At 44.4% G+C, this 27,335-nt stretch overlaps 2 protein-coding genes across 2 annotated transcripts in view; one reads left to right on the forward strand and one right to left on the reverse strand.

Moving 5' to 3' along the window:
• Znf185 (zinc finger protein 185 with LIM domain) overlaps window positions 1-18,255 on the forward strand; it is a 39,686-nt gene extending 21,431 nt beyond the window's left edge. Inside the window, exons 13-20 of the mRNA XM_029534198.1 lie at window positions 66-260; window positions 801-998; window positions 3,407-3,517; window positions 4,223-4,303; window positions 6,196-6,264; window positions 8,651-8,753; window positions 16,164-16,262; window positions 16,989-18,255. Coding sequence (XP_029390058.1) covers window positions 66-260; window positions 801-998; window positions 3,407-3,517; window positions 4,223-4,303; window positions 6,196-6,264; window positions 8,651-8,753; window positions 16,164-16,262 — 856 coding nt within the window. The 3' untranslated portion in view covers window positions 16,989-18,255. The remainder of the gene's footprint in view (window positions 1-65; window positions 261-800; window positions 999-3,406; window positions 3,518-4,222; window positions 4,304-6,195; window positions 6,265-8,650; window positions 8,754-16,163; window positions 16,263-16,988) is intronic.
• A 5,199-nt stretch (window positions 18,256-23,454) lies between these two features.
• On the reverse strand, window positions 23,455-25,363 carry Pnma5 (PNMA family member 5). The gene is given in 5 exon segments (XM_021187289.1): window positions 23,455-23,918; window positions 23,921-24,326; window positions 24,329-24,766; window positions 24,819-25,003; window positions 25,006-25,363. Coding segments are annotated over 5 exon segments (1,851 nt in total).
• Between the last annotated feature and the right edge of the window lie 1,972 nt (window positions 25,364-27,335).

A 27,335-nucleotide genomic window follows, 5' to 3' on the forward strand; every position in this document is an offset into this window, starting at 1 on the left:
GTACAGTCAGACAACGAGAGCCAGTGCCTTGGGCCTCTTTCTATAATGATATTTGTTCTTCCCAGCTCCCCAGCTGATTGTAAGATGAATGTGGCTCCTAAGACCATCGAGGCCTGGCAAGAGATGCCTGCTGATACAAGATGTGGTCAAGGAGACCAACTTACAGCCGCTCAACATTCTACAGATCCCAGCATCTCAGACCTGCAGAGCAGCCCCAGTGCACCTAATCAGTTCATCAAACATGATGCTTGTGCCAGCAGGTAAGGTCTTACACTGGTCTCCTGCTGTTTATGACCAAGGTTTCTGCAAGGGTCACAACATGGGTGGGAACTGTAGAAGATCCAGGTGACAAGAAGCCCTTGTAGGCCAGAGTTGAGTTACGATCTGACCACTGAGTAGAGACCTGAGGGTTATCAGTTTATAGCTGACAAGTGAGAGGAGCATACAAGAACAGTCTGGAAGCCAGTGCATAGATATATCCAAGGCTTTTCCTGAGGGCCTGGTGTATGAAGAAGGAACATAACTCTTTCTCTAAACCAGGAACATGCTTGGCATAAGCCATGAGCTTGTGCAAGACCTCCTGACCCCAACTCTCCAATTTTCTTTATCTTCTCAATTCTTGGTGGTTTAACTTAGGACACTTTTCAAAACTGCTTGCTTTCTGGGAATTGGGGGGTTGCTTGCCTCTTAAGATGGGTCTCCCAGTGCCCTTGGGAAGTAACATTCAGATACCAGAGATCAGCAAAGGTCAAGCCTCTGGTCTTCTCTGCATATGATATGCAATATTCATTCTTTCTCAGCGCTCCAGATTCTTGTGAGGAGAAAAATGCAGCCCCCAAGATCACCAAGGCCTTACAGGAAATACCTGGCACCCTACAGGATGGACAAAGTGGCCCAACTGTGGCTTCTCAACAACTTGCAGATCTCAGCATCCTAGAGCCACAGAGTAGCCCCAGTGGACCCGAGCAGCAAATCAAAGTAGAGGACTGTACCAACATGTAAGAGACACACTACCTTCTTACTGCCCCTGTCCCAGCTTTCAGGGGCCACAATCTAGGAAAAACACATGCACTTACAGCACAAGCCTATTTCTCTTCGCAGATATGAGAGGCTAAAAAAGCAGAAGGATTTGAGTGCAGGTGGTCTTTTGGAGTCATACCATCAGCTCTATTTGAACGAGAGCACCATGTTATCCAGCAACCAGTTGAAGCAGGAAAACTGATGTGGGTTGGAGTTATGGATATGGGGTGTTTTACAACTCTATTCATGGGGTTATAAGGTCTGAGAAAGGTAGAGCCTGGTGTGAATGAGATTATTGCCATAACTAAAGCTGCCAGTGGATGCGCGTCTTTCACTGTTACTACTACCAGGATGGCCAGAGAAGGGACCAGTGAGTCAATAATTCACCTCTGTGGTGCTGACCTAGGACTGTGTGGTAACTGAAATAGGCTGACAGCAGTAGTTTGAGGAAACAAGGGTCATAAGTTTTCTGTGAGAGTCCAAAAGACCAAGGTGTAAAGCAGTAGGAAATAGTGTTTCCCCTTCCACTTTTCTGAGAGCAGTTCAGGCCTCCCACAGTGTGAGCATTCTGATTCCTAGCCTCAGAAGAGCAGAGCCTGTCCACACCAAGGTTGCTTATATATTTTTCCAAAGTATAGTATGATTGTTCTCCATTCCAAAATATTCTGTCAATTCTTATTTATAAATAAAATCTATTAGTGGCTGGGATTAAATTGGTAATCCTCAGTACTCTGTAACTTTCATTATTTAAGGCTTACTCTAATGATGGTTCTTAAATACTTTAGCCTCTCTTTTAGCCCACCATCCACCAGGGGTAGTGGGAAAGAAAGGATATTGAAAATAATTTTTAAAAGTTCTTTAAAACAACTCTTGTCTATATTGTCTAAAAATCAACAATTTAATTCATAGGTTAATAATGATAGCTCAATCCATTCGCAAACACGTTATAGATACACCAACAGTTTAATTCGATAGAGTTGAAATAAGAAATGAACAGAGACAGTCAGGCCTCAGTCTTGGCTCAAGTCAAGAGACACCCAAAGAGATACCAGGAAAAGTTCTCAACTATGTCTCTATCAACAAAACAAAAATCAACAAAGACACAGACCAACAAATGTTATACAACTAGTTGTATAAACAAGCCAAATTCTGCCTCTGTCACTGTCTGTTAAGTCCTTTTTATATGCCCTGTAAACATCACATGTCCTGCACTGGTCTTGCACATGTGTCTGTCTCAGTTGATATCATTTTGTCAAGCAACCCAATACACAAAAGTGACAAAATAACACACCACCAAAAGTTTCTTAATATGTTTCTCTCTATAGAGTCCCAACAAATAGAGCTCAAGTACACAGTATAAGACAGACCAATATATACATACAAAAAATCCTTTCTCTTATGTCTGCTTCAGTTAAACGTTCCCTTACGAGTCTGTCTCAGTCTTTAATCTGTGTCTATTTAAAAAAAATACTCCTTCCCATGTTTGCCCCAACAAAACACCTTCCAACATAACTGACTTTTTAAAGAAGCCTTAAGTTTTCACTTCAGTACTCCTTTATTTTTTGGGCTTCCTGGCTTCTTCTGCCGCCAGACCTGATTTTGACCCACTGTCTTGTTCTCACCTCTGCCTTTCCATATCTCAGTTCCAAGAGTCTTGGCAGGAATGAGGATACAGTCAGAGCACAGAGTCTGTACTGTTCATCAGCAGACTGTGCATACTGTTTTGCTGTTTGTAATAAGCCAAGAAAAAAAATCTTGTAATATGACATAGAGGAACTCAGTCAAAGTGTTATTTATGAGGAAGATCTGCAGCAGCTGGAAAGAAAGAACCCACACAAAAAGAAGGAAACAGGAAGGGCCCATAAGATGAACCTTCACTCCTTTTGGGGATCCAAACTCCAGTCTTTGTACTTGTGAGCTACCTAGGGGGTCAGTGTCCTGGATCAGGGCCATGTGTTGCAGCCAAGGTGACTGCCTCCTCATTAATCCCTGAGCCCATCTACTCTCCTCCCATGGCCTGCAGTTCACCAGAGTTTGATATTGGATGAGGAAGTTAATCCTACAAAAGGATTGTTTTGTCTGATTTCTTAACTAGCAAACTAGATTGTTTTTCCCTGCTCCTCCACCCTGGCTGCCACACTAACCTGATGGGCAAGTTACCAACACCAATACCCTACGTGGAGTCCAGAATTCAGAGTAAAAATTGGAAAATGGCAGTCTCACCCATGAGTCATTCAAGAGCAATAATAAGGGATTTGCACACACAGTTCCCAAAACACTGGCATGCTTTTAAAGGTCTTGAAGTAGCAAAGTTTGGGGTTAGGGCATAAAGGCCTATTTGAATCAAGAAGTAGAGGCATGCTTACTCTTTTTTCATTTCTTTCAGGCTGAAGAGCCCATCAAGCTGCATGGTCACTGTTACAGTTTCTGACACCTCTGAACAATCTCAGTTGTGTGTTCCTGGTGTCTCAAGCAAGGTGGACTCCAGCTCAACTGTGTAAGAAGGGCCATCTAGCAAGTCTTGGTGTCCTTAAGCATGGGGTTTCCTTATAATATCCTTGCAAGTAAAGGATGCCACTTTCCTTCTCTGTTGCTTTCTCTTTTATGACTTCTCCAGCTCCTAGCATCCCAGTAGCATATGTGCAGATATAGTATAGTCCTTAGTCCCTCAAGTATAAATTTTACATTCCCCAAACCTATTGGCAGGACTGTAACATGCTTTCCTTCACATCTCAACAAGATGTGGAACATACAAAGCTAGCAGATAGAACCAGTGGCAGGTTTTGCCATCTGTATGAAAGCCAGGGAAGCCAGGCTAATCTCTCCCACCCCTCTTTCACTGCTTTACCTATACTGGTGAATACCTTTAGCCTACAAGAAGGGATGTAATTCTAGGGAGTCTACTGAGTGAGCAGTATGTGTAAGATCTCTGCTGATTAGGCCAGGGGACTGGAACATGGAAATGAGGGTTAATGGTGGGGCTACACTGAGCCAGCCTGAAGCAAACCTTGTTTCCAAAGCTTGCAGAGGCTTCCCTTGCAGCGGCTTGTGGAACCCAGTTGCCCTTCTACCCTAGGCCTTCACTTGAGCTTCTGCATTTCCTTCACACTGGGCTAGGGGCACTGACTTTCCTCTGTGGGCCAGGCCCAGTCCTCTAGAATCTTCTAGTACACATTCCTATTTTGCTGTGCTCCTTCTACAGCAAAGGGATTCTCTTCGTGAAGGAGTACATGAATACTAGTGAAGTGTCTTCTGGGAAGCCAGTGTTTTCACACTGTGACAGGTAAGAACAGGTTTCACCTGCTCTATTGTCATAGCCCGTACTAGGCCCAGTACTGCCTTCATTCCTACATCCTGCTACCTCAAGCAGGACTTAGTGGACAGTACCTACTGGGTAATAATCCAGTAAGTGACAGCATACTGCAACTGCCTACTAATGCATGATGTATGGATTTTCAGATTTTCTTTCTAGTTAGATGGATAGAAAATCTAGCCCCCATGTTCTTTCATGCTAGATGAACCCACTGAACCTCTTGTCTGTTTGCTTTCTGATGCCATGCAAGAAGTTACTTCTAAGTCTTTTCAGTACTGTTCCACCCACTTACACTCTAGTTTGTGTCAAGTTAATATAAAACTAGCCAGCACAATTGACCAGGGGGTCACACACAAACATATTGCTGTTAAGCCAACTGGGGTCTCTTGCTGCAACTGGACTGTACTTTAACCAATAATAGCCTCTCCCAGCCTCTCTTCAGGGTCTCCAGTCCTACCATATAGTACCAAGCCCCCACTGCCCTCCAGACTCATGCCATGAAATCTAGTGCCACCTGGGTGACTACCAAGTTCAACTGCCAGCACAAGGTGGAGCCTTGGTCACCTCTGGAACAGACCTTCTGAGTGCTAATGCTGAGGACATACTTCCCAGAGGGTTTCACCTCCATGATGCTGGTGATCCCCACTAAATTCCAGCAAACTGGCATTGATTATCCCAGTATAGGAAACGTTTCATTTTAATGCTGCTTGTTTCCTCTTATTCACAGTCAGTCAGTCTGTCCCAGCTCATAAATACCACAGACTCTTAATGAAAATATACAAGGCCTCCATAGAGTCTTTAAGTGATCCTGTGACTGCTCTCTGGCACCTCACAAGCCAGGCCTCCATCCTCTGCATTGTTCTCAGCTTTCTTATCTTCCAAGCTACCACAGAACAGCTCACCAAACTTAGGCAGCTCAATAGATTTTTTTTTCTAGCCAAATTTCTCATGTCCCACAACCCTCCCCTAAACAACAGGTCTGTCAGGTCTGTCACAGCTGTGCCCCACTCCTGGTACCAGTTTCTATCTTGCTTAGTGTTGCTACTGCTGAGGTGAAACACCATGACCACAAACCACGTGGAGAGGAAAGTGCTTACACTTCCACATCACAGTCTATCATTGACTATCAATAGTCTATCATAGTCTATCAATGACTGGTGCTCAAACAGGGCAGGAAACTGGAGGCAGGAGCTGATGCACCAGCCCAGGTGGCACTGGAGCTGATGCAGAGGCTGCGAGGGGTTGCTGCTCTCTGGCTTTCTCTTTATGGCTTGTTCAGCCTGCTTTCTTAAAGAAGCTAAGACAACCAGCTCAGGAGTGGCCCCACTCAAAATTGGCTAGGCCTTCCCATGCCGATCACTAGTTAAGAAACCTCCCTACAGCCTTTTCTATAGTCTGATCTTACGGAGGCATTTCCCCCAAAGTGTTCTCATCTCTCAAATGATTCTTGTTTGTATCAAGTTGTCATAAAAGTAGGCAGTATATATACATTCTGATTTCTTCAGTGTATAGGCTCCTGAAAGTTCCCATAGTAGCCCATACATTACCATATGTAGTAAGACTACTTTTTTTCTGCTGGTCGAAGGAACTGAGGGTCCCACTGGTACATAAGTCTCAAGAATCTTACCACAGAGTGTCTTCTTCATTCACCATGAAAGAACTCCTCACCAAGAAAAGTGTGCTTCCTTAGTATAAGCTTTTGTATCAAAAGTGATTTCTGATCACAATGGTGATGACTGTCAGTGTAGTCATATCTCTAATTGTGTGTGGCCACAAGGCTAATGACAAAAGTGTCTTCTATGTATGACTATGATAATGATGTGGGTCATGTTGTGCTCTCTTCTCCATTACACTTCTTACAGTTCCAGCAGCATTGAAGACTCATTGGATCTGGCAAAGAAACCCCCACATGAAGGCACTCCTTCTGAAAGGTATGTCTGCTTTCTTGACAGAGGTCTTCCAGTTATGTAGGTGAGAGAGTACTAAGGCAGATCTCCACATGGGTTTTTCTCTGCTGCTTTGAAGCTTTTGATCTGTTTGCAGTTGTGTCATATAGTGGAACACTGCATAAGGTGTTACTACTCCAATCAGGATGTCACATATATGGCAACTGAAGCCTGTAAACCAAGATGAAGAATAGGGTCCGAAAGAGAGCCTAAGGAGGCTCTTGTCAGCAAGATAGACTCTTCAGAATAGAATCTAATGATTCATTTGACTAGCTTGCACATCTCAATAGATGCCGAAAGAAACAACTACACAAGAGATTGGTATGTAGAGAAAAATATTTTTGTTTGTTTGTTTGTTTTATTATCAAGAAGTCAGAACTAAGAATGCACAATGTCCTGGAGCCATGGAACTGATCACTAGATGTCAGCAATAATAGGATGGCCTTAAGGACAAAAAAGGGTTATTTTTAAATTCTTGGAATAGGAAAGAATAGAATCTGCATCAGGGAGTGCATCTACTCAGGTTACAGTGAGGAAAAAAGGAAGGAGGAATAATTTACAGGAAATTAGTTACTGGCAGAGCCAGAAATGAATCCTGGGGCTTGACTACTAACAGGTTATAGAGATTTCTCCTCTGCCATGTGTCTTCTCACTTATTATGAGATCTAACTTACTGTGGTTTACACTCAGAAGCCACAGCTAGACTGGGGAGAAAGTTAAGATGAAGCAAATCTTAACAGTGTGCTCCTTTTACCTCAACACAAACAAGTACAGGAGCTTGTATATAGACAAAGTGACAGATGTCCCTTCCATTATACCAGATTACTGAATTCTGGACAGTCACAAATCACTTGGTAAGTCATGTTATCAGATAATTTCATAGTCTGTATATGCTACTTTACCAAAATGCCCAAGGCTGGGTATGGTGACACATGCCTTTATTCCTAGGGCTCAGGAGGCAAAGGCAGGTGGATCTCTGTAAATTTGAGACCAGCTTGGACTACATAGCAAGTTTCAGGCCACCTAGGGCTACACAGTGAGACCTTGTCTCAAAAACAAACATACAAAGAAGGAAGCACTTACAATGACTTATTTACCTCTTTCTAGGCCCTACCTCTTAAAAGTCTTACCATATGTCATATTGCTATAGTAAGGACAAAGCTTCTAGCACATGAATCTCTGGAGGATACACTCAAGCTTTGTAAAAACCATGGAAGGTAGACTGTTCAGGTGCCTGAGAATTCTACAATTATATAGTAGCAAATGACATATATCATATTCTAGTAGCATGACAGATCAAATACCATGGTTCTCTGACTCTCCATGTTCCAATATTTGAATCTAACATTACTGATTAGTCACTGGGCTTGGTTACAGGACTGGGATTCTCTCCAAGGACAACCCCAGTCACTTGTGCACAAGTGTACACAACGAACATGGGAGAAACATGGATATACTGAGAAGTGGATTCTCAGACAATTCTTACATCCAGAGAGTAGGCTATAAACCAGCAGCAGGATGGCAAGGTGTCTTAGGCTTTCCATAGCTGTGAAGAGACACTATGAACATGGCAACTCTTATAAAGGGAATAGCTTATGATTATCATCATGGCAGGAACCACAGCATCATGCAGGCAGACATGGTACTAGAGAGGTAGCTGAGAGTTACATCTGGATCCACAGGCAGCAGGAAAAGAGTGAGATACAGGGCATGGCTTACGCATCTTAAGACCCCAAAGCCCACCCCTAGTGACATAGTTTCTCCAACAAGGCCTCCTAATAGTGTCACTTCCTTATGGGCCTTTGAGGGGACATTTTCATTCAAACCACCACAAAGGGATAAAACATCAGTGCCCATGGCAGTGCTAGGTCCTGGTTACTAGTGACACCATGGCTTCTGTTGGAATCATGTCTACATTTCTGGAAGACAGAACTCCTAATTTAAGCCTGTAGGATCAGAGAATAAAGCCTGCTTCAGCAGTTCTTATTGGGGGAAGAAAAGAAAAGGGAGGAAAAGCAGAGATGATTCTCAAGAATCTTGGAACAGAGGATACAACTGATCAAGAAGTATCTTCTAGGACTTTAGCATGAGTTCTGAGCAGGCTATACAATCAAACTAAAGATGGGTAGCCTTGATAGAAGAAAGGATGAGCTCCATGGCCCCAGGCATGCAGAAGAGGCTGTCAGGACTGGTTTAGGAGAATAGTGACAAGTTGAAAAACTGCTTTGGCATAGGTTATACTCCCAGTTATAGAACACAGAACACATTGGAAATCTGGGAATACCTAGATTCCCAAACCTAGAAGATCTGCTACATCATATCAGAAGTGTGGAACCAGCCTGACTGCTTGGTCCTTGTTTCTATCTCCTAGACCAACTGAAGGGGTCTGTACTTACTGTAGCCATGAAATCCAAGATTGTCCGAAGATTACCCTTGAACATCTTGGCATCTGCTGCCATGAGTATTGTTTTAAGGTAAGAAAGAGGTGTGAGTATTCTGATGATGACATCAAAGACCATGGAAGTGTAGAAGAGACTGGATTTCTGTTCACAGCTGTAAACAATCTCAGAGGCTCATCAGCACTTTGAGCTGCAGAGAGAGTGGTGATAGTTCCACATGGCTAATAACAAAATGGAGGCAAAAAAGGGGTGGGGTGGGAGTCTAGCGGGCATGAATAGGATGGCAAGAATGAGAGGATAGGATTAAATTTTCCTAGGGCACATGTGAACATGTGAACAGATGTCATTGTACCCCATATACAGCACCAAAAACAGATAAAAGAAATTATTTCACTCAATTCAAGTTGGGTGAAACAATGACTTTAATTGGGGTTAATTACAGGATATGTAACTTATGACATAGCTATACCACCAAGAAAAGTACCTGCCCCTTAGCAATCATTAGCTACTTATATATTCTTGGAGTTGAGTAGGGTGAGGCCTCCTGCATTTAGTAGTATGACTCATGGAAGCTACAAGGTTCCTTGTGAGTACTACAATCGATTATTGGGCCCAATCTTATAAAGATCTCACACAAGTAATCACAAATGCTATGATTTTTAAGATGTGACATTCATGTCTTGCCAGGACAACAGAGTTCCACAGCACATTATCCATTCCTCTGAATCCTACATCTTTTTCTCCTCCATCTTTTCTGATGTTTCCTGGCTCTTGGAAGATTGTGGTATAAATGCATGATTATTTTCTCCCACTTAGACCTAAGCACTGTGCTACCATGCCTCAGCAACAGTTCTATCAGTCAGCACTGTAACTAGTTAGAAGTCTACAGTAACCATCTCTCACTGCAAAAAGAAGCTTCCTGATGAAAATTAACAGCAGCATAGTCTGTAGCCATGAACAAATGTCTACTTAATAAGTCAGTAGCAGTATTTTCCATAGTAGGGCCTATGCACTCCCCAGTCACTCACTGCCTTTGATAGGGCTTACAGTATGGGATATGAATTCCCTTCCATGAAGCTGGCCTTAAATCCAATTGTAATGTTCTTGGTTGCACCAGTGCACATACCTGCAGTATTCATAGTATAGCATGCAGGATCCTTATCCAAGTAAATCTGTTGGTGACAATTCTCCATCAGCAGCACTTTCTTAGCTAGTAGCTACTTCAGTCTTCTGTATCCCCAGCTGTTAGGAATATCTGCTAGGGGTCACCCCCATAGACTCCCAGGAGCCTCCTCCATCCCAGGTCTCTGGCTTATCCCTGAGACGAACCTCCCTGATTTCCATTCTTTTTCCCAGCCCTCTTCTGCCCCACCTTTCCCTACATCTGATCCTCCTGCCTCATTTACCTCCCTACCCCTTCTCCCATCCAGTTCTCTCCCTCTGATTCACTTCCAGTGGCTGTTTTATTTCCCCTTCTGAGTGGGATTCACGCATTCTCCCTTGGACCCTCCTTGTTATTTGGCATCTCTGGGTCTGTGAATTGTAGAATGCTTATCCTGTGCTTTGTGGCTAATGTCCACTTATATGTGGATGTAGATCTATTTTTTAAAACAGGTGTAAGTTGTAGCAAACTAAGATATCAGTGTTTTTCATTATAAGCCTTTTATTATAACTTTAAAGCTAAATTTTGTTACAGATTTTTTAACCATACCTAATGAACTTACAAATCCTGAGATTTTTTTTTACAGAAACATCTTAAGAGGTTTTTGTTTTGAGAGTAGAAAGCAAAGAACTTATAGAGATAGAAAACTTTTAACAGTAGAAAATAAAGTCAACCTTAGAGATGAGAAACCTTGAGAGTATAGAGCAGAACAAGTTTAGACAGAAGATTTTGGGGTCATTTGTACAGTGGCAAAAGTTGTTGGAAAATCTAATGTGCCAATCTTTGGCCATTGATTGATCTGCACTGAGGCCAAAGGATTTCTTGTAAGACAGCAAGGTTTTAATAATCTCTGAGTCCAAGAGAAAAGATAGGATGGGCCAAACAAGGCCCAGGAGGGCATAAGGAGAGATAGAACTCTGGGGGAGAGGAGGCAAGGAAAGGGTAAGTGTAGTGGTGAAATAATTTCAATCCAGGGTGTCCCCAAGCAGAATGAGAGAACTGTCAGAGAGAAATGTATCAAATCACAAAGGAGAGGCATCCCTTTCTGTTGGAATTAAATAGGGGGGTCCAGGGGAAGGGAAAACCCATACCCCGCCAGAGTTTTACCTATTCTCTGGTCTGTCAGGAGTGGGAGGGCTGCTATCTACCTTCCACTCATCCCTGGGTGAGCATTCAAGACTCTGACCCACTCTTCGGGGGGGGTGGTGGCAAGGGGCGGCCCTACCAGGGAGTCCCGGAGCTACTTTGCTAAAGCCACCAGGGTTATAGGAGAGAGGGATGAGAGAAGAGAGGTTCCCAACACCTGCGAGAGTGAGTGCAGTGGATCTTGATGAGCAGAGACTCTCTGTGGTTTTAGAGCTTTATTATAGAAAGGCTAGGAGAGGAGAGGAGAGGAGAGAGAAGAAAGGCTAGAGAGAACGAGAGTAAGAGAGAAAAGAAGAGAGGAGAAGACAGAGAGAGGAGAGAAGACAGAGAGTAGAGAGGGGGTGAGAGTGAGGGGTGAGAGGTAAGAGAGAGACAAGTAAGAGAATGAGGAGTAAGAGGTAAGAGAGTGAGGTGGGGCCTAACAGCCCCTTCTATGGTCTTCACTGTTGCTAGGTAACTGGGTAGGACTTTAGCCTGAAGGTCAGAAGCTTGGACCATTGCCTACATGACGTCTAGCCATGCTTCTCTTGTAGGGGCTGTGGGGGGCAGTAACTTAGGCAGGAGCCAGAATTCCAGGAGCATGAGGGAATGCCTATTGTGTCATGTAGGTGAATTATCACCCTCCTGGGGTTCAGACCTCAGCTCAACTGGAGACCAGCCTGCAATTCCCAACACCTTTCTATAAGACAGGGGCCCAGTAGGACAAGAGGAGCATCTTAGCACACCAGTGTGATTTTTGTAGTAATAGTAGACAAAGCAGACAACTCTGGGGTGGCATTTATCCAGTAGAAAAAGACAGAAGGTAGTGGAGAAAACTGCTGAAGAGGTGGACTGGGAGAGGCTTTGGGGAGGGGAAAAGAAGGAACATCTTTAGATAGGAGGTGCCCACATGGGCTTAACAGGTCAGAGAGATAGAGAGGTACCCAGGTGATAGGCATCCCAGGAGGATATAGGAGGCTCCAGGAGCCAGAGAGACCAAGAGATGCATGATAAGTGTACAGGAGGTATAGCAAAGAGCAGGAGCTAGAGAGACATTTACCAAGTAGACAAGGAAAGACAAATGGTTAGAGCAGGTGGAGGGAAGGTGTGTCTGAAGTGGAGTCTGGAATTTGGAGTATAATATGGTAGGTGGCAGAATCCAGCAGAAACAAATGATCTATACATACCTTAGGAAAGTCAAATCAGCAGGTTAGTTCAGAGCGGCCAGGTGCCTTAGAAAGGAATTAATATATGCTACTCCCATGGTTTCGGCATGAGATGAGTGAAAAATGAGGACATGACTGCTCCTAGGTATAGTTGCTGAGAAGGGTTTATTGCAGATATGAGGGAGAGAACAGCCAGAGGCATCTGGAAGAATCTAGACTGAACTGAACCATGACAGGGGAAGGACAGGTGGAGTTCGAGAGAGGAAGAAAAGGGCAGGGTGGGGGAACTGAGAGAGGAGCTGTAGACCAAGAGGCCAAGAGAAGAAGCTGGAGCCAAGAGAATCAAGACAGCATGTACCCACAGGGGCTGGGTTTTATAGGAAAAGAAAAACTGGAGGAAGGGCAGATCCTGGAGAGGTTTTACACAGGGGATGGAGCTAAGAATTTCTAAGAAGAACCAGAACTCTATAACAAGTACTGGGAGAGCCTGGCTGCCATGTTTGCTTTGATATGGATTTCTTTGATACCTAACACTTAGCAGTCTAAGGTGGTCCCTTAAGCTTTATGGAATTCAACTCAAACCAAACTGACATTTGTGGCTTTAGTATGGAATTTGAAAGGAATTTTAGAACTGGCTTGTATAATAAAGATATTTTAGTACAATCTTAATCATGAATGTTAAAAGAAAAATATGACAGGTAAGCATGGGTCTAGCATTCCAAGTGAAAGTGACTTTTACACATGGGAATTTGTAATAACTTAATACAGGCCACTGTCCTCCCCTTTGATAAAGAATTTCATTGTTAGGAGATAAAAATGAAGTGGCAAGTCAGAGGAAGAGATGAACATAGACAGTTATCTCAGAAAGCATGTGTAACTTCGATATAACCTCTAATTTTTTTATTAATTTAAATTCATTTTAGTGTCACTGTTGACCTTACATATAAGTTTTACATCTTACTGTTATGAACAATTTTATCATTTTGTTACAGATCATTTTACATTTTAAATTTAATGCTCATTTCTAATTATTTTATATATAACCTATGGCTTTTAATTAAGTGCTTAAAATAAATCAGTTTAAGATGATAAATTTCTCCAGTTGAAGGGAAATCTTACCTATAGTTAGGGTTTGGTTTTGGTTTTGGTTTTACTTTTGTAAGTTGAATAGCTACATTAATCAAACATAAAACCAGCTGGGGTTAAGTACTCATTTGTTTTTCTCACAACAAAGAATTCTATAAATCAAGCTACTTTAACAACATTGGTTGAAACGTTAAGTACACACTTAGCATTTCATTGATTGATTAACTTGCTAGATTCCAGAAGTGTTTTTTGTTTCTTAATATGTGAGGTCTTTTTCTTTTAGTGAGAGGATGAGAAGAAGCAAGACATTGCTGTTTAGTAGGTCAAAGGTAATCCAAGATAATTGTAATTAGGCTTTTGAACTTCACTATTCCAGCCTTTCCACATCATTAATGTTCTAAGCAGCCAATCAGATTTTTTTCTAGGAGTTCTCATTCACAAATCAATCTAGAGAGAGTGGTCACTTGCCAAGGATTTGACAATGAAGATGTTAAGAAGGTGACTGGATTGCTCACAGCTGGCAAGTTGTGAGGATTCAAAAGATATCCCAAGCCGGGCATGGTGGTGCACACCTTTAATCCCAGCACTTGGGAGGCAGAGGCAGGTGGATTTCTGAGTTTGAGGCCAGCGTGGTCTACAGAGTGAGTTCCAGGACGGCCAGGGCTATACAGAGAAACCCTGTTTCAAAAAACCAAAATAAACCAAACCAAACCAAATCAAACAAAACAAAAAAGATATCCCAGGGTGCATAAGCCTCATGGTAAAGAAATGTGATATTATTTGCTACCATGGGAAAGACTGAAAAGGAACAAGTTAGGACATAGATGACACTAAATGCATTTAATGAGGGCTGGCTTACAAGTTCAGAGATTCAGTCTATCATGACAGATAGCATGGCAGACATAGTGCTGGAGGAGCCAAGACTTCCACAGCTTGATCCAAAGGTAGCCAGGAGAAGGTTACCCTCCTCATTGGGCAGAGCTTGACCAAAGAAGCCTCAAAGCCCACCTCCACAGTGATTGAATTCCTCCAACAGGGCCACACTTCCTCCAAGGCCATACCTCCTAATAGTGTCACTCACTCCCTGGGCCAAGCATATTCAAATCACCACAATATGTGTGTTGCGTAGGGAAAATATGGAACTTGTAGCACCAGTGGAAATGCACCTGCACCTGGCTGGTATCTGCAGGTTCTGAGGCTCTGAGAAGTAGTCTGGTTAAGTGCCTGATTTCTAACATTCTTCTCTTTTATTATAAAAGGTCAGGAAAAAGGAAGGGTGATGGTGAAGCAGGAATGGGGGTGCTGTGCTCTTTAGATTGCTTCCTGCTGTCTGAAGGCATTGACATCTTTGAGGACCCAGGAAAGTTGATATGCTGGCCAAGTCCAGGAAGAACTGTTTCCCTCAATGTCCAGGCTCTCTGCAGGACTGTCTGGGACTAGGAAAGTGCAGGCTTAATTGAAGCAGTCTGAGGCTGGACTACCTGGGGCTAGCTGCTTTGGAACTGTCTTGGATGTCTTGGAACACCTAAAGCTGGGAGGATGTTGGAATATATATATATAATGTATATATATATCAGGGGCAGAAGATAAAGCTAAGGAGTTTGGGGGGAATATTTTTGTTAGGTGTACATTTGAAACTTCCAGGCCCAAGGTCCTGGTAGTTGAGGGAGGGAAGCCCCATGACCAGGGAAATAGGGTGCGATCTAACTCTCAGGAATAAGTGAAATAGGCAGATGCAGAAACAGGCTGTTGATTGACAGCATTTATCTGGAGTCTATTTGATCCAAGAGAGGTAGATTTAAGTTGATTACCCAAAGCTTACAAGAATTTTTTTTCAGGTTACAAAAGAGATAAGTCATATATATATATATATATATATATATATATATATATATATATATATATTAGCATTGCTGTTGCTTGTAATCTATACTGAAATCCATGCTGGAGAAAAAGCAGTAGATTCATACCTTGTGTCATAGTAGAAGCCTGGGATATCATTTTGGGTTAAAAGCATGAACACTGCTGGGCGTGGTGGCTCATGCCTTTAATCCCAGCACTCGGGAGGCAGAGGCAGGCGGATTTCTGAGTTCGAGGCCAGCCTGGTCTACAGAGTGAGTTCCAGGACAGCCAGGACTACACAGAGAAACCCTGTCTCAAAACAAAACAAAACAAAACAAAACAAAACAAACAAACAAAAAGTCCTGCCACTGACATTCCTAGGGACACAGGTTTATGGGAAGGATTGTGCTAATAAAACATCCCCTCTTCTGTGGGGATGTTCCCTATCACCTTCTTCTGGACCTTAAACATTCACATCCTCCAGCCTCTCCTAAGCTTATGGGTGAGGAAAACAGAGGCTGGGAAAGTTTTAGTAATTCAGCTTATAAATAAATAAAAGTCAAGATTTTAACCTGGGCTGATTATGAAACTGTGAGTATTCCAAATAGCAACACTGAACGTCTTCCTTGGTTGCTTGCTGTGTTACTTAAGAACAGGAATATTATTCAGAGCCCTAGAAATGCCATGTGTGCCATCCCAGCCATGGGATTACAGTTTTGTACCTCTGCACCCAGCTTTTTTTTTATTTTAAAAGATTTATTTATTACATGTAAGTACACTGTAGCTGTCTTCAGACACCCCAGAGGAGGGCATCAGATCTCATTACGGATGGTTGTGAGCCACAATGTGGTTGCTGGGATTTGAACTCACGACCTTCAGAAGAGCAGTCAGCCCTCTTAACCGCTGAGCCATCTCTCCAGCCCTGCACCCAGCTTTTATATTAGCTCTGAAGATCAAATCTGTAGCAAGTGCCATCTCCCCAGTCACTACCAGCTTACTTTTGGTGTTTTATTGTGTGTTTATCTTGTTTTATAAATCATGTTTAATATCTATATTTGCAATGTCTTATCTCCTTGGAAGTCCATATCCATTTTGCTTTTTTAGTGCGGGATTTGCAATAAACCGATGGGTGATCTCCTAGATCAGATCTTCATTCACCGTGACACCATCCACTGTGGGAAATGCTATGAGAAGCTCTTCTAGGTGAGTTCTGGAAGCTCATAGGATAAGCATCCAAGAGCTGCATTAAACTAAAGGAGCAAGACAAAAATTTGCCTTGGTTTGGACCTAGGTTTTACTTCAGAACGCTGCTATGCTTCTCAGCCATCTAATTAGAGAATCTCAAGTCCTTGTCCTTTGCCCTATGCTTCTTTGAGATCTTAAGTAATGTATGAACCCCTCCCCACCCTCACCTCCACCCCCACAACCCTTTCCAAGTTGTTGAGTCATAGTATCTTCCTTTACAGAAATACCTCTCCCATCTAGAACCTCAGCTAAATCTGTTAACCCTGACACACCTGGGCCTATTTTGTGACAAGGAAATAAATATGTGGAAAGGGAATGGTTCTAACAAACATGTAGGTGGTATATGGTAAAATCTCGACCTCATCTCAGCTCTCAAATTCTAGTACCAGTCTCTGCCATCTTCAAGCATTATTTGCATAGCTTTAGATTTAGGCTTAGTAACCAAGATGTTGACTAAAAGCACTCTCTGGGCCAGTAGCCAGTGGGATTATCCCAAGTATCGGAACACAGCATATTTTCCCTCTCTGGCTACCTGAAGGTTGCCTTATCTCCAGGAAATGCTTTTGTGTTGGGCTTGGGCTCACAATCACTACAACAGTTACCCATCCCAAGGGACCCTGGCTATAAGGGATTAAGTACTTCAAGTCTCACCAGTACCTCTATTTCCTTTTTTGTTTCCTCCAGGCTGAAAAGAAACTGATGATCCCCAGCTATATTTGGCTGTCCAGTTGACCCAAATTGTTGGCTCCTCCTCCCTTACATCCTCCATGGTTCCACTGTACTTCTGCCTACCTTGTGCTGAAGGAGCATACATCTAAGATTGTATAGCAGTGATGTTATAATTTTGTGTAGCCTTTTATACCTTAGGAATATCTCAATTCAGGCATGAAATCCTTGCTTCCAGGATGAATGAGTCCACTTTGACTTCCCTGAGACATGTTTTTAATGAGTGTAGATGACCTAGTATGTTATACACGGGTACAAGTCTAGGAATCAGCGTATGTAGACTTTCTGAGGCTTCTGAGGGGCCAAGCCAAAAAACTGTTGACGATCCCTGGTAGGGAAATTACAGGCATTAAATACTAAGGGTTGGCAATAGGCTAATGTTTAGCTTGTCTATTCACTTTGTGTGTGTGTGTATGTGTGTGTATTTTTAAATTTCTCACATTTTTTAAAATAGTTAATTTTTTGATTGAATTATGTAGCAGATTTAAATTACCTCCTCCCATTCTCCTTTGGTTTTTCCAGTAACGTATGTCAGCATATGTTGGAAAGTTTACCCAGGTTTAAATTTGGTAAGATACAATATTAGGAGGCTTCTACCAAAGGGATATCTGTGTCTGTTTGAATTTTGTTAGTTGGTTAAAATCTTTACCCTCAGTATTCCTGAACTTTTATTCTCTGAACAGTTTTTAAGGTGTGTAGATCTCAAAAGGGTAAAGAAAACAGATAAGGTTTCTTGAGATTTCTCTTCCTACTGTGAAATATTTCCCTGAAGCGTAGTGTTAGAAATGGCTTTGAAAAGTGTGAAATTCACCTCATCTCTGGGCTTCTTGGGTCCCTGCCTGAAACACTATGGTAGTTTAATTGCTCCCTTTCCCTCTCCTCCAGAGGCTTTCATCCAGGAACAAATTTGGCTTATGCAACTCCTCAAAGAAAAGCTTGCTATCCAGTGAAATGTGAAGTAGGCTCTCTGCCCTGATCATACAGCTTTTTGTGACCTGTTTTCTAGTCCTGAATCTGTCTCAAACTAACATCAACTTCTAGGTCCCCAGGTACTCAAAACACTACCAGTTGATGTCTAGCACAGCAGAGGCAGGTTCATCCCTGCAGTTTGCTAATATGCTGCTCTAAGTCAACCTCACTCTGCTGCCTTTGGGCCCAGGATTACATTGGAAGCTCCTTGAAAGGAAAAATAGTCCTCAAGACTTGGGGATGCAAAATTGAGGCTTCTTTGTTGGATTTACTTATAAGATAGCTTTTTACTCTCTCCAGACTTTGAATGGACTTGTTCTTCCTACCAGGTAATTGGAAAAGAACATTCTATTTATTTGACTATTTATCTGTTACTTGTACTCTGAAGGGAAGAAGGAGTACATTGGGCCCAATACTAATTATGAACTAGTCTTTCTCAAGTTCAGCTCTAGGATGGGACTTAGCAGATGGTGGGCAATAGCATATGTGTGCCAAATGAATTAGTAAGAGAAAACTAAGTCACTCCCTTAGTTATCTGGGCATTTCAGTGCAGGCCTCATAGACAAGAGTAAGAGGCTCTAAATCTTATGGATTTCCCACCTTAAAGGTGTACTCTGCCATTTAAGGAGTTTTAGAAATATGAAATATACGCAAAGACAGCTTGTAAGGTTAGTATTGATTTGAGTCCAAATCAGCCCTTTTGTGTCTTAGATACAAAATTCTGCAGTTAAAGAGAGATGGTTTTGCATTGATTTTCTTCTTTTTAATTGCTGTTTTTAATTATCCTTGCTTAATCCACATTAATGTACACAAATTATAATAAATGTTAAGATGTTACATACCAGTATTATAACTTCTTTTTTAAAAAAATCTGTGTGTATGTGTGTACTTAAGTATAATAACTTGGTAGTTATAGGCATGTGCTTTACCAGATGCCATTCTTGCTACAAAACAAAACTGGACATGGTAGCTCATGCCTTTATCCCTAGCACTCAGGAGACGGGCCACTCTGAGTTGACAGGCCTGATCCCTGATATAATCTTGGAACACTGAAGAAGGAGTAAATTGTTGTCTTCTTGTTTTGTTTTTCTTACTTAGAGTGAGCCTGTCTAAAACAAAACAGGATGATATGTAGGGCCCAAGTCTGCTCCACCATGGGGCACAGCTGTTTGGGGAGCTGGGACATGGGAAATTTGACTATGTTTACCCCATGCTGTCTCCTGGCAAGTGTTGGGCAGTAGGGAAGCCCCAGGACCCTACTCTGGGGTGGGAGAGCAAAGTCTGAGGCAAGGGACAGCTGGAGCTGACTCAGGGTCCCCAAGCCTACAAAGAGACTGGTGCCATGGGGTTCCCAGGCTCTTGGACACCCAGGTGCTGCTAGAAGTTGAGGAAGAGCTGAGTACGGAATCTGGGCCCAAAGGCTGAATCTAGCCTGGGGTCGGGGGGGACTGGAGAGGGGTGGGAGGAGGGAGCTCCAGCCGGTCCCACTGTGGTTGTCCTTGGCTCAGTGGGCTGTGGCTTAGGCTTGGTGGTGGTTGTGGCTGGGAGTGCAGAGANGCCTTCTTCAGATTANACAGCAGCTCTGTAAACAAAGGCCTTCTCCATGGCTCCCCACCACAGATCCCGATGAATNGAGACACTTTGTAGTTCCAAATCATTTATTGCCATGGAAAAGTGGATGTGTAAAACCATACCCCACTTCTCAGGGTGGGCCTGAGATTAAATACCTTTTGCAGGGAGGAGTGTCTGGGAAGGAAGGCTTATTGGCTAAGCCCTCGTGGCCTCAAGATACCTCATTAGAATGGCAATCTCTGTCTTGAGCCTACCCGACCACAGGTCATGTCCTTTTCCTCATCTACATGGGGAGGGCTTGGAGCATTGCTTTTATGTGACTGATGGCCAGAAATCTATGGGGGTCTGTGGCTAGTGACAGGAGCCTGGTGCCCGGAAGCAAAGCTCCTACCGTTCCTTTATGGTCTCCAGGGCTTCTAGCCTTAGCTCAGCTAAGGACCAGGCTACTTTTCATGGTCCCACAATGATGTGTGGCTTTAGTATGAATTTATACACAGGCTTTCTCCTTGCCTCTTTTTTTTCCCCTAATTTTTATTAGGTATTTACTTCATTTACATTTCAAATGCTATCCCCATAATCCCCTATACCCCTCCCCCGCCCTGCTCCCCTACCCACCCACTCTCACTTCTTGGCTCTGGTGTTCCCCTGTACTGGGGCATATAAAGTTTTCCTTGCCTCTTTTTAATTGTATCAGACAGAGAGCTCTCCTACTCCAATGAGAAAATAGTGGTCAACAAGCCCATTCCAGTAATAACCACTAAAGGAGTATAAGAGGTGTATAATCTGGATTTTCAAGTTAAAGAAAATTTCCTAGGGGAAGTAACCTCAGAGCTGTAAACCCAAAGGAAAGGGGAGAATTGCCTACTCACTCGTGTTTCCTGAGCACCCACTACGGATAATATTGGTCCATGAGAGAGTGGTACACGGATCTGTGCGAATGAAGTTCTGCCTCCTGATACCTCCTTCCATCTTCACTTGATCCAATCAGACCCACCAAATTTATAACACACGGTTCACAAGCTATATAGTAACACATATGACAGCCACATTCACCCAGTAACACACACACACACACACACAAACACACACACTTACATTCACAGACATACACATGGCTCACCTTCAAGACACTTAACCCTCAGAGTCCAGCCTCATGCTCTGACACACTCATTCTCACATACAATGTCATGTGATCATACTAACCTACACAGACAAACATTCACATCCAGAATTTTTTAAAAAAAATTTTATTATTATTATTTTCTTTATTTACATTTCAAATGCTATCCTGAAAGTTCCCTATACCCCCCAGCCCCTGCTCCCCTACCCACCCACTCCCACTACTTGGCCCAGGCCTTCCCTTGTGCTGGGTCATATAAAGTTTGCAAGACCAAGGGGCCTCTCTTCCCAATGATGGCCGATGAGGCCATCTTCTGCTACATATGCAGCTAGAGACACAAGCTCAGGGGGTACTGGTTAGTTCATATTGTTGTCCCACCTACAGGGTTGAAGCCTCCTTCAGCTCCTTGGGTACTTTCTCTAGCTCCTCCATTGGGGGCCCTGTGTTCCATCCAATAGCTGGCTGTGAGCATCCACTTCTGTGTTTGCCAGGCACTGGCATAGCCTCACAAGAGGCCACAATGTCAGGGTCCCTTCAGCAGAATCTTGCTGGCATGTGCATTAGTATCTGGGTTTGGTGGCTGATGATGGGATGGATTCCCGGATGGGGTAGTCTTTGGATAGTCCATCCTTTCATCTTAGCTCTAAATTTTGTCTCTGTACCTATATCCTTTCATGGGTATTTTGTTCCTTATTCTAAGGAGGAATGAAGTATCCACACGATGGTCATCCTTCTTGGTTTTCTTGTGCCCAGAAATTTTGATACATGAGCACACACACTACCTACATTCAAAAAGAAGCTCCTACACAGTGACTCACATACCTATTCACTGGCCTAGTCAGTCAGAAATGCACACTAACACATGTACATGTGAGTGCACTCATGCATGAGTGCATGTAAATAGTCAAATATATCCCCACCAAAGGAATGGAAGAACATTATGACATGGTGTCTGGAATGAGTCCTTCCTTCCACTCTTTCCTGTGACACCCATGTCTGTCAAGCACTGTCCTACAGTGCTCAAACACGCTTCAGTGGAGACAGAAGCTGGCTCCTAACCAGTCAGGAGGTAGATTGAACAAGGTGGATGGAAAACACCATGGTCTGAGTTAGGCATGACATTTATAGGGGCATCTTTTCATACCTGTTAACACATCACATAGATGCCCTGTGCTCTCTACAAGTACAGTGCTGCACCAGGAATCTTGGGGCCTGCCTTCTATACTTCATCCTCCCTTCAGCACATAGCTCCTTTATCCCTGTTCGTGCCGAGTGCCCTAGGAAGACAGCTATTGTACCCCATACCCATTGGCTACCAGTAGCCTGGTTCCTTCCCACCTAGGAGACCACTACAGCCCCTCATGGTCTCTGACATGCATATATGCCAGTGTCAACCAAGCCACTACTGCTGCCCAACTCACTCATAGTAGAGGCAGAACGTAGCCAGAAATAACATAGCCAGAACATTCATGAAATTTATTCAACAAAAATTGTATTAAAACCATTAAAAACATAACAGAAACTTTGAGTCGTCACTAGAAGCCAAAGGCTCTGCCCACACAGGGCCTTCTGCTATCTCAAGAAAACACCCACTACAGTGTAGTCCTGCCTTATAGCATACACAGTCCAGGCACAGGGAATAGATGGAAGTATAGCATGCAACACCCACCAACCCTAGAAAGTAAAATCATAAGTAATAACAGGTGAACATCATACATAGTCCCAAGTTGAAGTCATCATCCATGGTTCCAGAACCAGGCTCAGGAATTCTAGGGAGCACCTAATCAGGTTAGAGCACACACACACACACACACACACACACACACACACACACACACACACACACACGAGAACAAGCAGCAGGCAGCTGGCCTAGATGTACACCCAGGAAAGCTAACAAGGAGTTCACAACACCAGGTGGGTGGGAGAGCAGCTAGCATAGCCTAGGCTGGCACAGAAGCTCACAACATGTGCCAGGGTGTAGAGGTGGCTGACCAGGTAGGTAGTCAGGGCCTCCAGTTGCCCTCCCTCACAGCTTTATACAGGAGCATCCGGTGGTGGGTAAGCACTCGATGGGGAAAGGGACTCACTGGACAGCTGGGTCACTATGAGGTTAACAGATAAGGGGGCAGAGCTCCAGAGCAGGGGGTAGCCTGCCTCTGGGCAGCAGTGGTAAGGGGGAGGGGGAGAGGAAGGGGCATTTTGTTTTGGGAGAGCCAGGCAGCCGGCAGAACCCTTGAGATGGCCTTTTCTGTGACGTCCACCTGTTTGGTATGGGTGGCAGATGGAGGATGGCACCTCGGCAATACTGCCAGGCCACCCTCCAGGTCGGCAGGGTTTGGGGCCAGCCTTGGCAGCTGCCTGGCAGAGTTGTATTCACCTGGCTGTTCCTGCTTGCTCTCTGGAATTCTCCAGCAGCCCTGGACAAAAGAGAGCAGAACAAACTCTCCCACCGCCACACAAAACACCTCTCTCTTACACACACACTCCTCTCTCTCTCTCTCTCTCTCTCACAGCCCCCGACACACACACAGAGCCCTCTTCCTGCTGCTCTTTCATCTCCTGTTTGCTCACACAAAACCTGTCTTGCACACTCCCAGGCTCTCAGGCCAGCTGAGGGCATTAACCCTGTAGTGCCATGTGCCCCAGCCTGGGGCTCTCCTCCTGTCAGGGTGTCAAGGAGGAAACTGCCTTGTGTTGGCACTGGCCTCCCGGGTCCTATGGGTCCAGAGACCCGGGGGCTTTACGGGGGCCGGGGGGAGTTCACTCACGAAAGGACTCAAGGGTGCTGCCCTCATGGGGCTCCCCTAGAGCAGTGTAGATGATCCTGAAGACAGGCTGGATCCTGNGGCCTCCTCTCCTGGGTACTGTCTCCCTGCCTAGCCGCGCTTGTTCCCAGGCACTNGTGTCCTCTGCCCAAGACAACCCTGTGGCAGGCTCCTCCACACCCTGTGCTGCTTCAGTGCCAGTGAGCATTCTTAGCTCAGAGCACCCATACTCACCATCTTGTGACCCACTAGTATCCCAACTTGGGTCTGGATTACACTGTGGTCTGGTTATCATATTAGCTCCCCATTTCTGTCTCTGACACTCCCCATGGACCTGCCATTTGGTAGTCACTGAGCTGTGTGGAACTTGTTCTTGCTTGTTAGAATCATTTGTAGCTAGTAAGAAGTTGGGTGCCTTACTCTGGCCCTGTTGCCCTTCTGCAACACTCATGCCCCCTGTCCTTTGTCTGGGCTGCTCCATGATTTTGTCAAAGTATCTCTTTTGCCTGCCACAGGAAGGAATTCCTGGATGTCCTGAGCCTATATTTCCTTGGGGTTGGGGTGGCTCACAGCCCAAGCCCCTCTCTCGTTTCCCAATTCCTGTGCTGTAGCATAAGGTTTCTGCTCACCGGGTTCATTTTCAGCCCAGAAACCTGATTCCTTCCTATGTCCCTCTTCCCCAGCACTGTGTCTCCATAGCAGTTGACTCCGTTTCACTGTGATCTCCTCTCCTGTGGTCTGGGTGCTGATCTCCCTACGATACTCTGCCTGGGTGCCAACTTGATCTGCTGCCTCGCATGTGCTGGTTTCCTTTTCTGCCTGATTCTGCTCCTCCACTACCACAGTGGTTTCCCACTCTTCCTCATCTCAAGCAGAGCAAGTTTCATTAATTCCAGAAAAGTAGGTGGGCACCCTTGCTGATCTAAGAGGGATAGCTTTCCCCGAAGNCCAGTGGTCATGGAGACCTGAGATAAGATATGTTTGAGACGAATTGAATCTGCACTGTGTGTTGACAATGGGCTCTGCTGCACTGCTTTTTGCAGCAGGGGCTCTAAACGTAGCAGGTAATCGGGTATCCTCTCTGCAGGTTTCTGAGAAGACTGAAGGAACCTGAACTGTAAGAACTTATAGTCCTCTTTACTTCCAAAGATGTGCTTTAGGGCTTTCAAGCACTGCTCCACAGTTAGGGAGTCATTGCTAGCCCACAGTGCCTGCATGATTGACAGGGCAGAGCCACACAAGCTCTCTATAAGGCGCTGCTTCTTTTCCCTCTCAGACACCTGCCATAACTGCATCAGCTCAGTGACCTCCTCTAACCAGGTCTCAAAGCTTTCTTCTCNACTGCATCAGCTCAGTGACCTCCTCTAACCAGGTCTCAAAGCTTTCTTCTCCTGGGCCTGGAAAGGGACTGCCAGAAAATACTTTCAGTTTTTTGTAACATGTGCTGCTATTACACAGAGACTTCAAGCCTTTTGGGTTGTCTTGGTCTACATTCCTTAGCTCCATTCTCCCTGTAGGGACAGTGCTAAACCCCAGGGCTTTCCCACATCTACTCTTCTCTGTCCTTCATCTCTTAGAAAGTAGATCAACTTATTCATAAACTCGTCATCTGAGCTACGGGGTTTGACAACCACTTCCCAGGCCCCACCCTCTGCTGGTATATGAGTAGGCATCATAGTATAATCAACAACTTCAGGCAGTTCAATTAAGACTGCCTTAGCTTCATCTTCCCTCCTGAACATCCTGCCTATTACCTTGTNTGCACACAAGGGAGGTAAGCCTTCTTTCAGAGCATCCTTTATCTCAGCCTCAGTGCACTGCATGAGGATGCCCACAATGAGCACAGCCTTCTTGGGGTCCAGATCCATCCCCTTACAGCAGTCATCTAAGAGAGCCACGGTCATTGTTCCCTCCCTCTATAGGCAGACCTAACTCTAGGAGTCAAAGATTCTACGCCAATGCCATATAGAAAGGCAGTGATGTCCTGGTTTCCACAGCCTGAAATGCAAATGAAGTNAAGATNTTACTTAATGATTCCCATTACCTTTCCTTTTCCCAGACATTCAGTCTTGTGNAATCACAGAAANCTCCCCAAACCTCACTGAACCCTGCTGACCTTTGGTTGCAGCAACCTCCTTGGAAGTCCAGGGACACCACTGTGTATTCTGCAAGTACCTGTGGGGAAAATGCCGATGTCAGGAGGCAAAGACCAATGCCAGTGCGGAAAGCACAGGAGAGCACTCTGCCACCCACTCCGTGCTATACTGGATTTAGCCCATTCCTTGTTAGGTTCAAGANTGGCAGCACATAAGAAACTCTCCTCCACCTGAAGAAATGCTCAACAGATAAGAAAGGTGACTGGAACTCAGCAGATGTGATCCCAGTGCTGGGTGCAAAGAATGGATGACAAGCTAAAGTAGTGACATGGACACAAGAACAGTGTGAATCTAGATTTCTACCAGAAGTTACCACATAGGGTAAGGCCTTTTATGGACAACAGGTGATGCCATGGCCCTCCCACTAATGAAGCATCTTAGCAACAGGTATGGAGAATAGGATAGGGCAGAGACTGAGGAGTGAGTGCTGATAGATTAAGCATATGGGTTTACAGAGTATGGAATCTGGAATCAGAGGCAAAAAAAGACCCCAGAAAGTAAACAGACAACTCTCATCCTAGGTATGGCCCTACCCTGCAGTCTGTGAGTCTCNGCAGGAAACCCCTTCACCAGTCCTTTGCTGCAGTCAGAGGCTATTCCCAAAATAGATGCTCGCCCTGCTGTTTTCCAACTGAAGTGTGGATATGGTGACTTTCCTGCNCTGGTGCTTGATCCTGGCAGGCTTCTGGCTCCATCCAGACAAGTGGTGCAGGGTGCTGGTTCCTGCCACTGATCTGTTCATGGCAAGGCAAAAGGATATTTAATATGCTCTGTCCTGAATGTCCCTGCCCATGCAGGCTGTGCTAATTCTGAGTCTGCTCAAGAATCTAAAGACAGCCCCATACTGGGTATGACTGAGCACATCTTTAATCCCTGCACTTAAAGTAGGCTGAGGCGGATCTGTCATTTTTGAAAGCTAAGCCGGCAGTAGCTATTTTTTATTATTAGATATTTTCTTCATTTACATTTCAAATGCTATCCCAGAAGTCCCTGCATATGTGGCAGTAGCTACTTTAAAAAAAAAAAATTCTCGCATGCATTTCAGCGACTGCTCCACTAGGGGGAGNTGTTGAGACAGACTCCACTGACCCCACTCAGGATGAAAAGTCCCTCCAATTTCCAGAATCTGCNGCCATCCAGCTCCATCCTGGTCCCTACAACCTGCCAGCTGTCCCAAGGACCGCCCCTTCCCTGTTCCAGCGCCATTTTAGGCCACCCACCATCTATCTCAGTTCCAGCTCTGAACAAGACACTGACCAATCCTGATTCCAGCAACTTCTCAACTATCCCAAGTATTACCCCTTCCCGGTTCCGGCAAGTTCCCAGACCCCCGCCGCCATCTCCCAGTCCCTGCTCTGGACCTTCGAATTACCTTTCAAGTTTTATTGCCAGGTCCCGTGCCATCCATGTCCCACCAGCACATCCTAGCGACAGTCTAAAGTCACTCTTGCTGCCAAATACCTCCCTCACTTACACCTAAATTCCCCTACCTCGACCTATTCTAAAACCCAAACAAACCCTGGGAATCAGCTTCTCAGAAGGCAGGAAGATCACCTGAANCCAGAAATTTGAGACTATCTCACAAAGAGAAAACAACCAGAAAACAAAAATCTGTTATGCTTTGCACCCCTTCACAGGTACCCTTCATTCCTCATATCCCTTATCTCACATTTCCAAAAAGTTTTAGTGGAAGAAAACAGAAGGCCATAAAAATGACACA

This window comes from Mus pahari, chromosome X, assembly GCF_900095145.1.
Source record: "Mus pahari chromosome X, PAHARI_EIJ_v1.1, whole genome shotgun sequence".
NCBI lineage: Eukaryota > Metazoa > Chordata > Mammalia > Rodentia > Muridae > Mus > Mus pahari.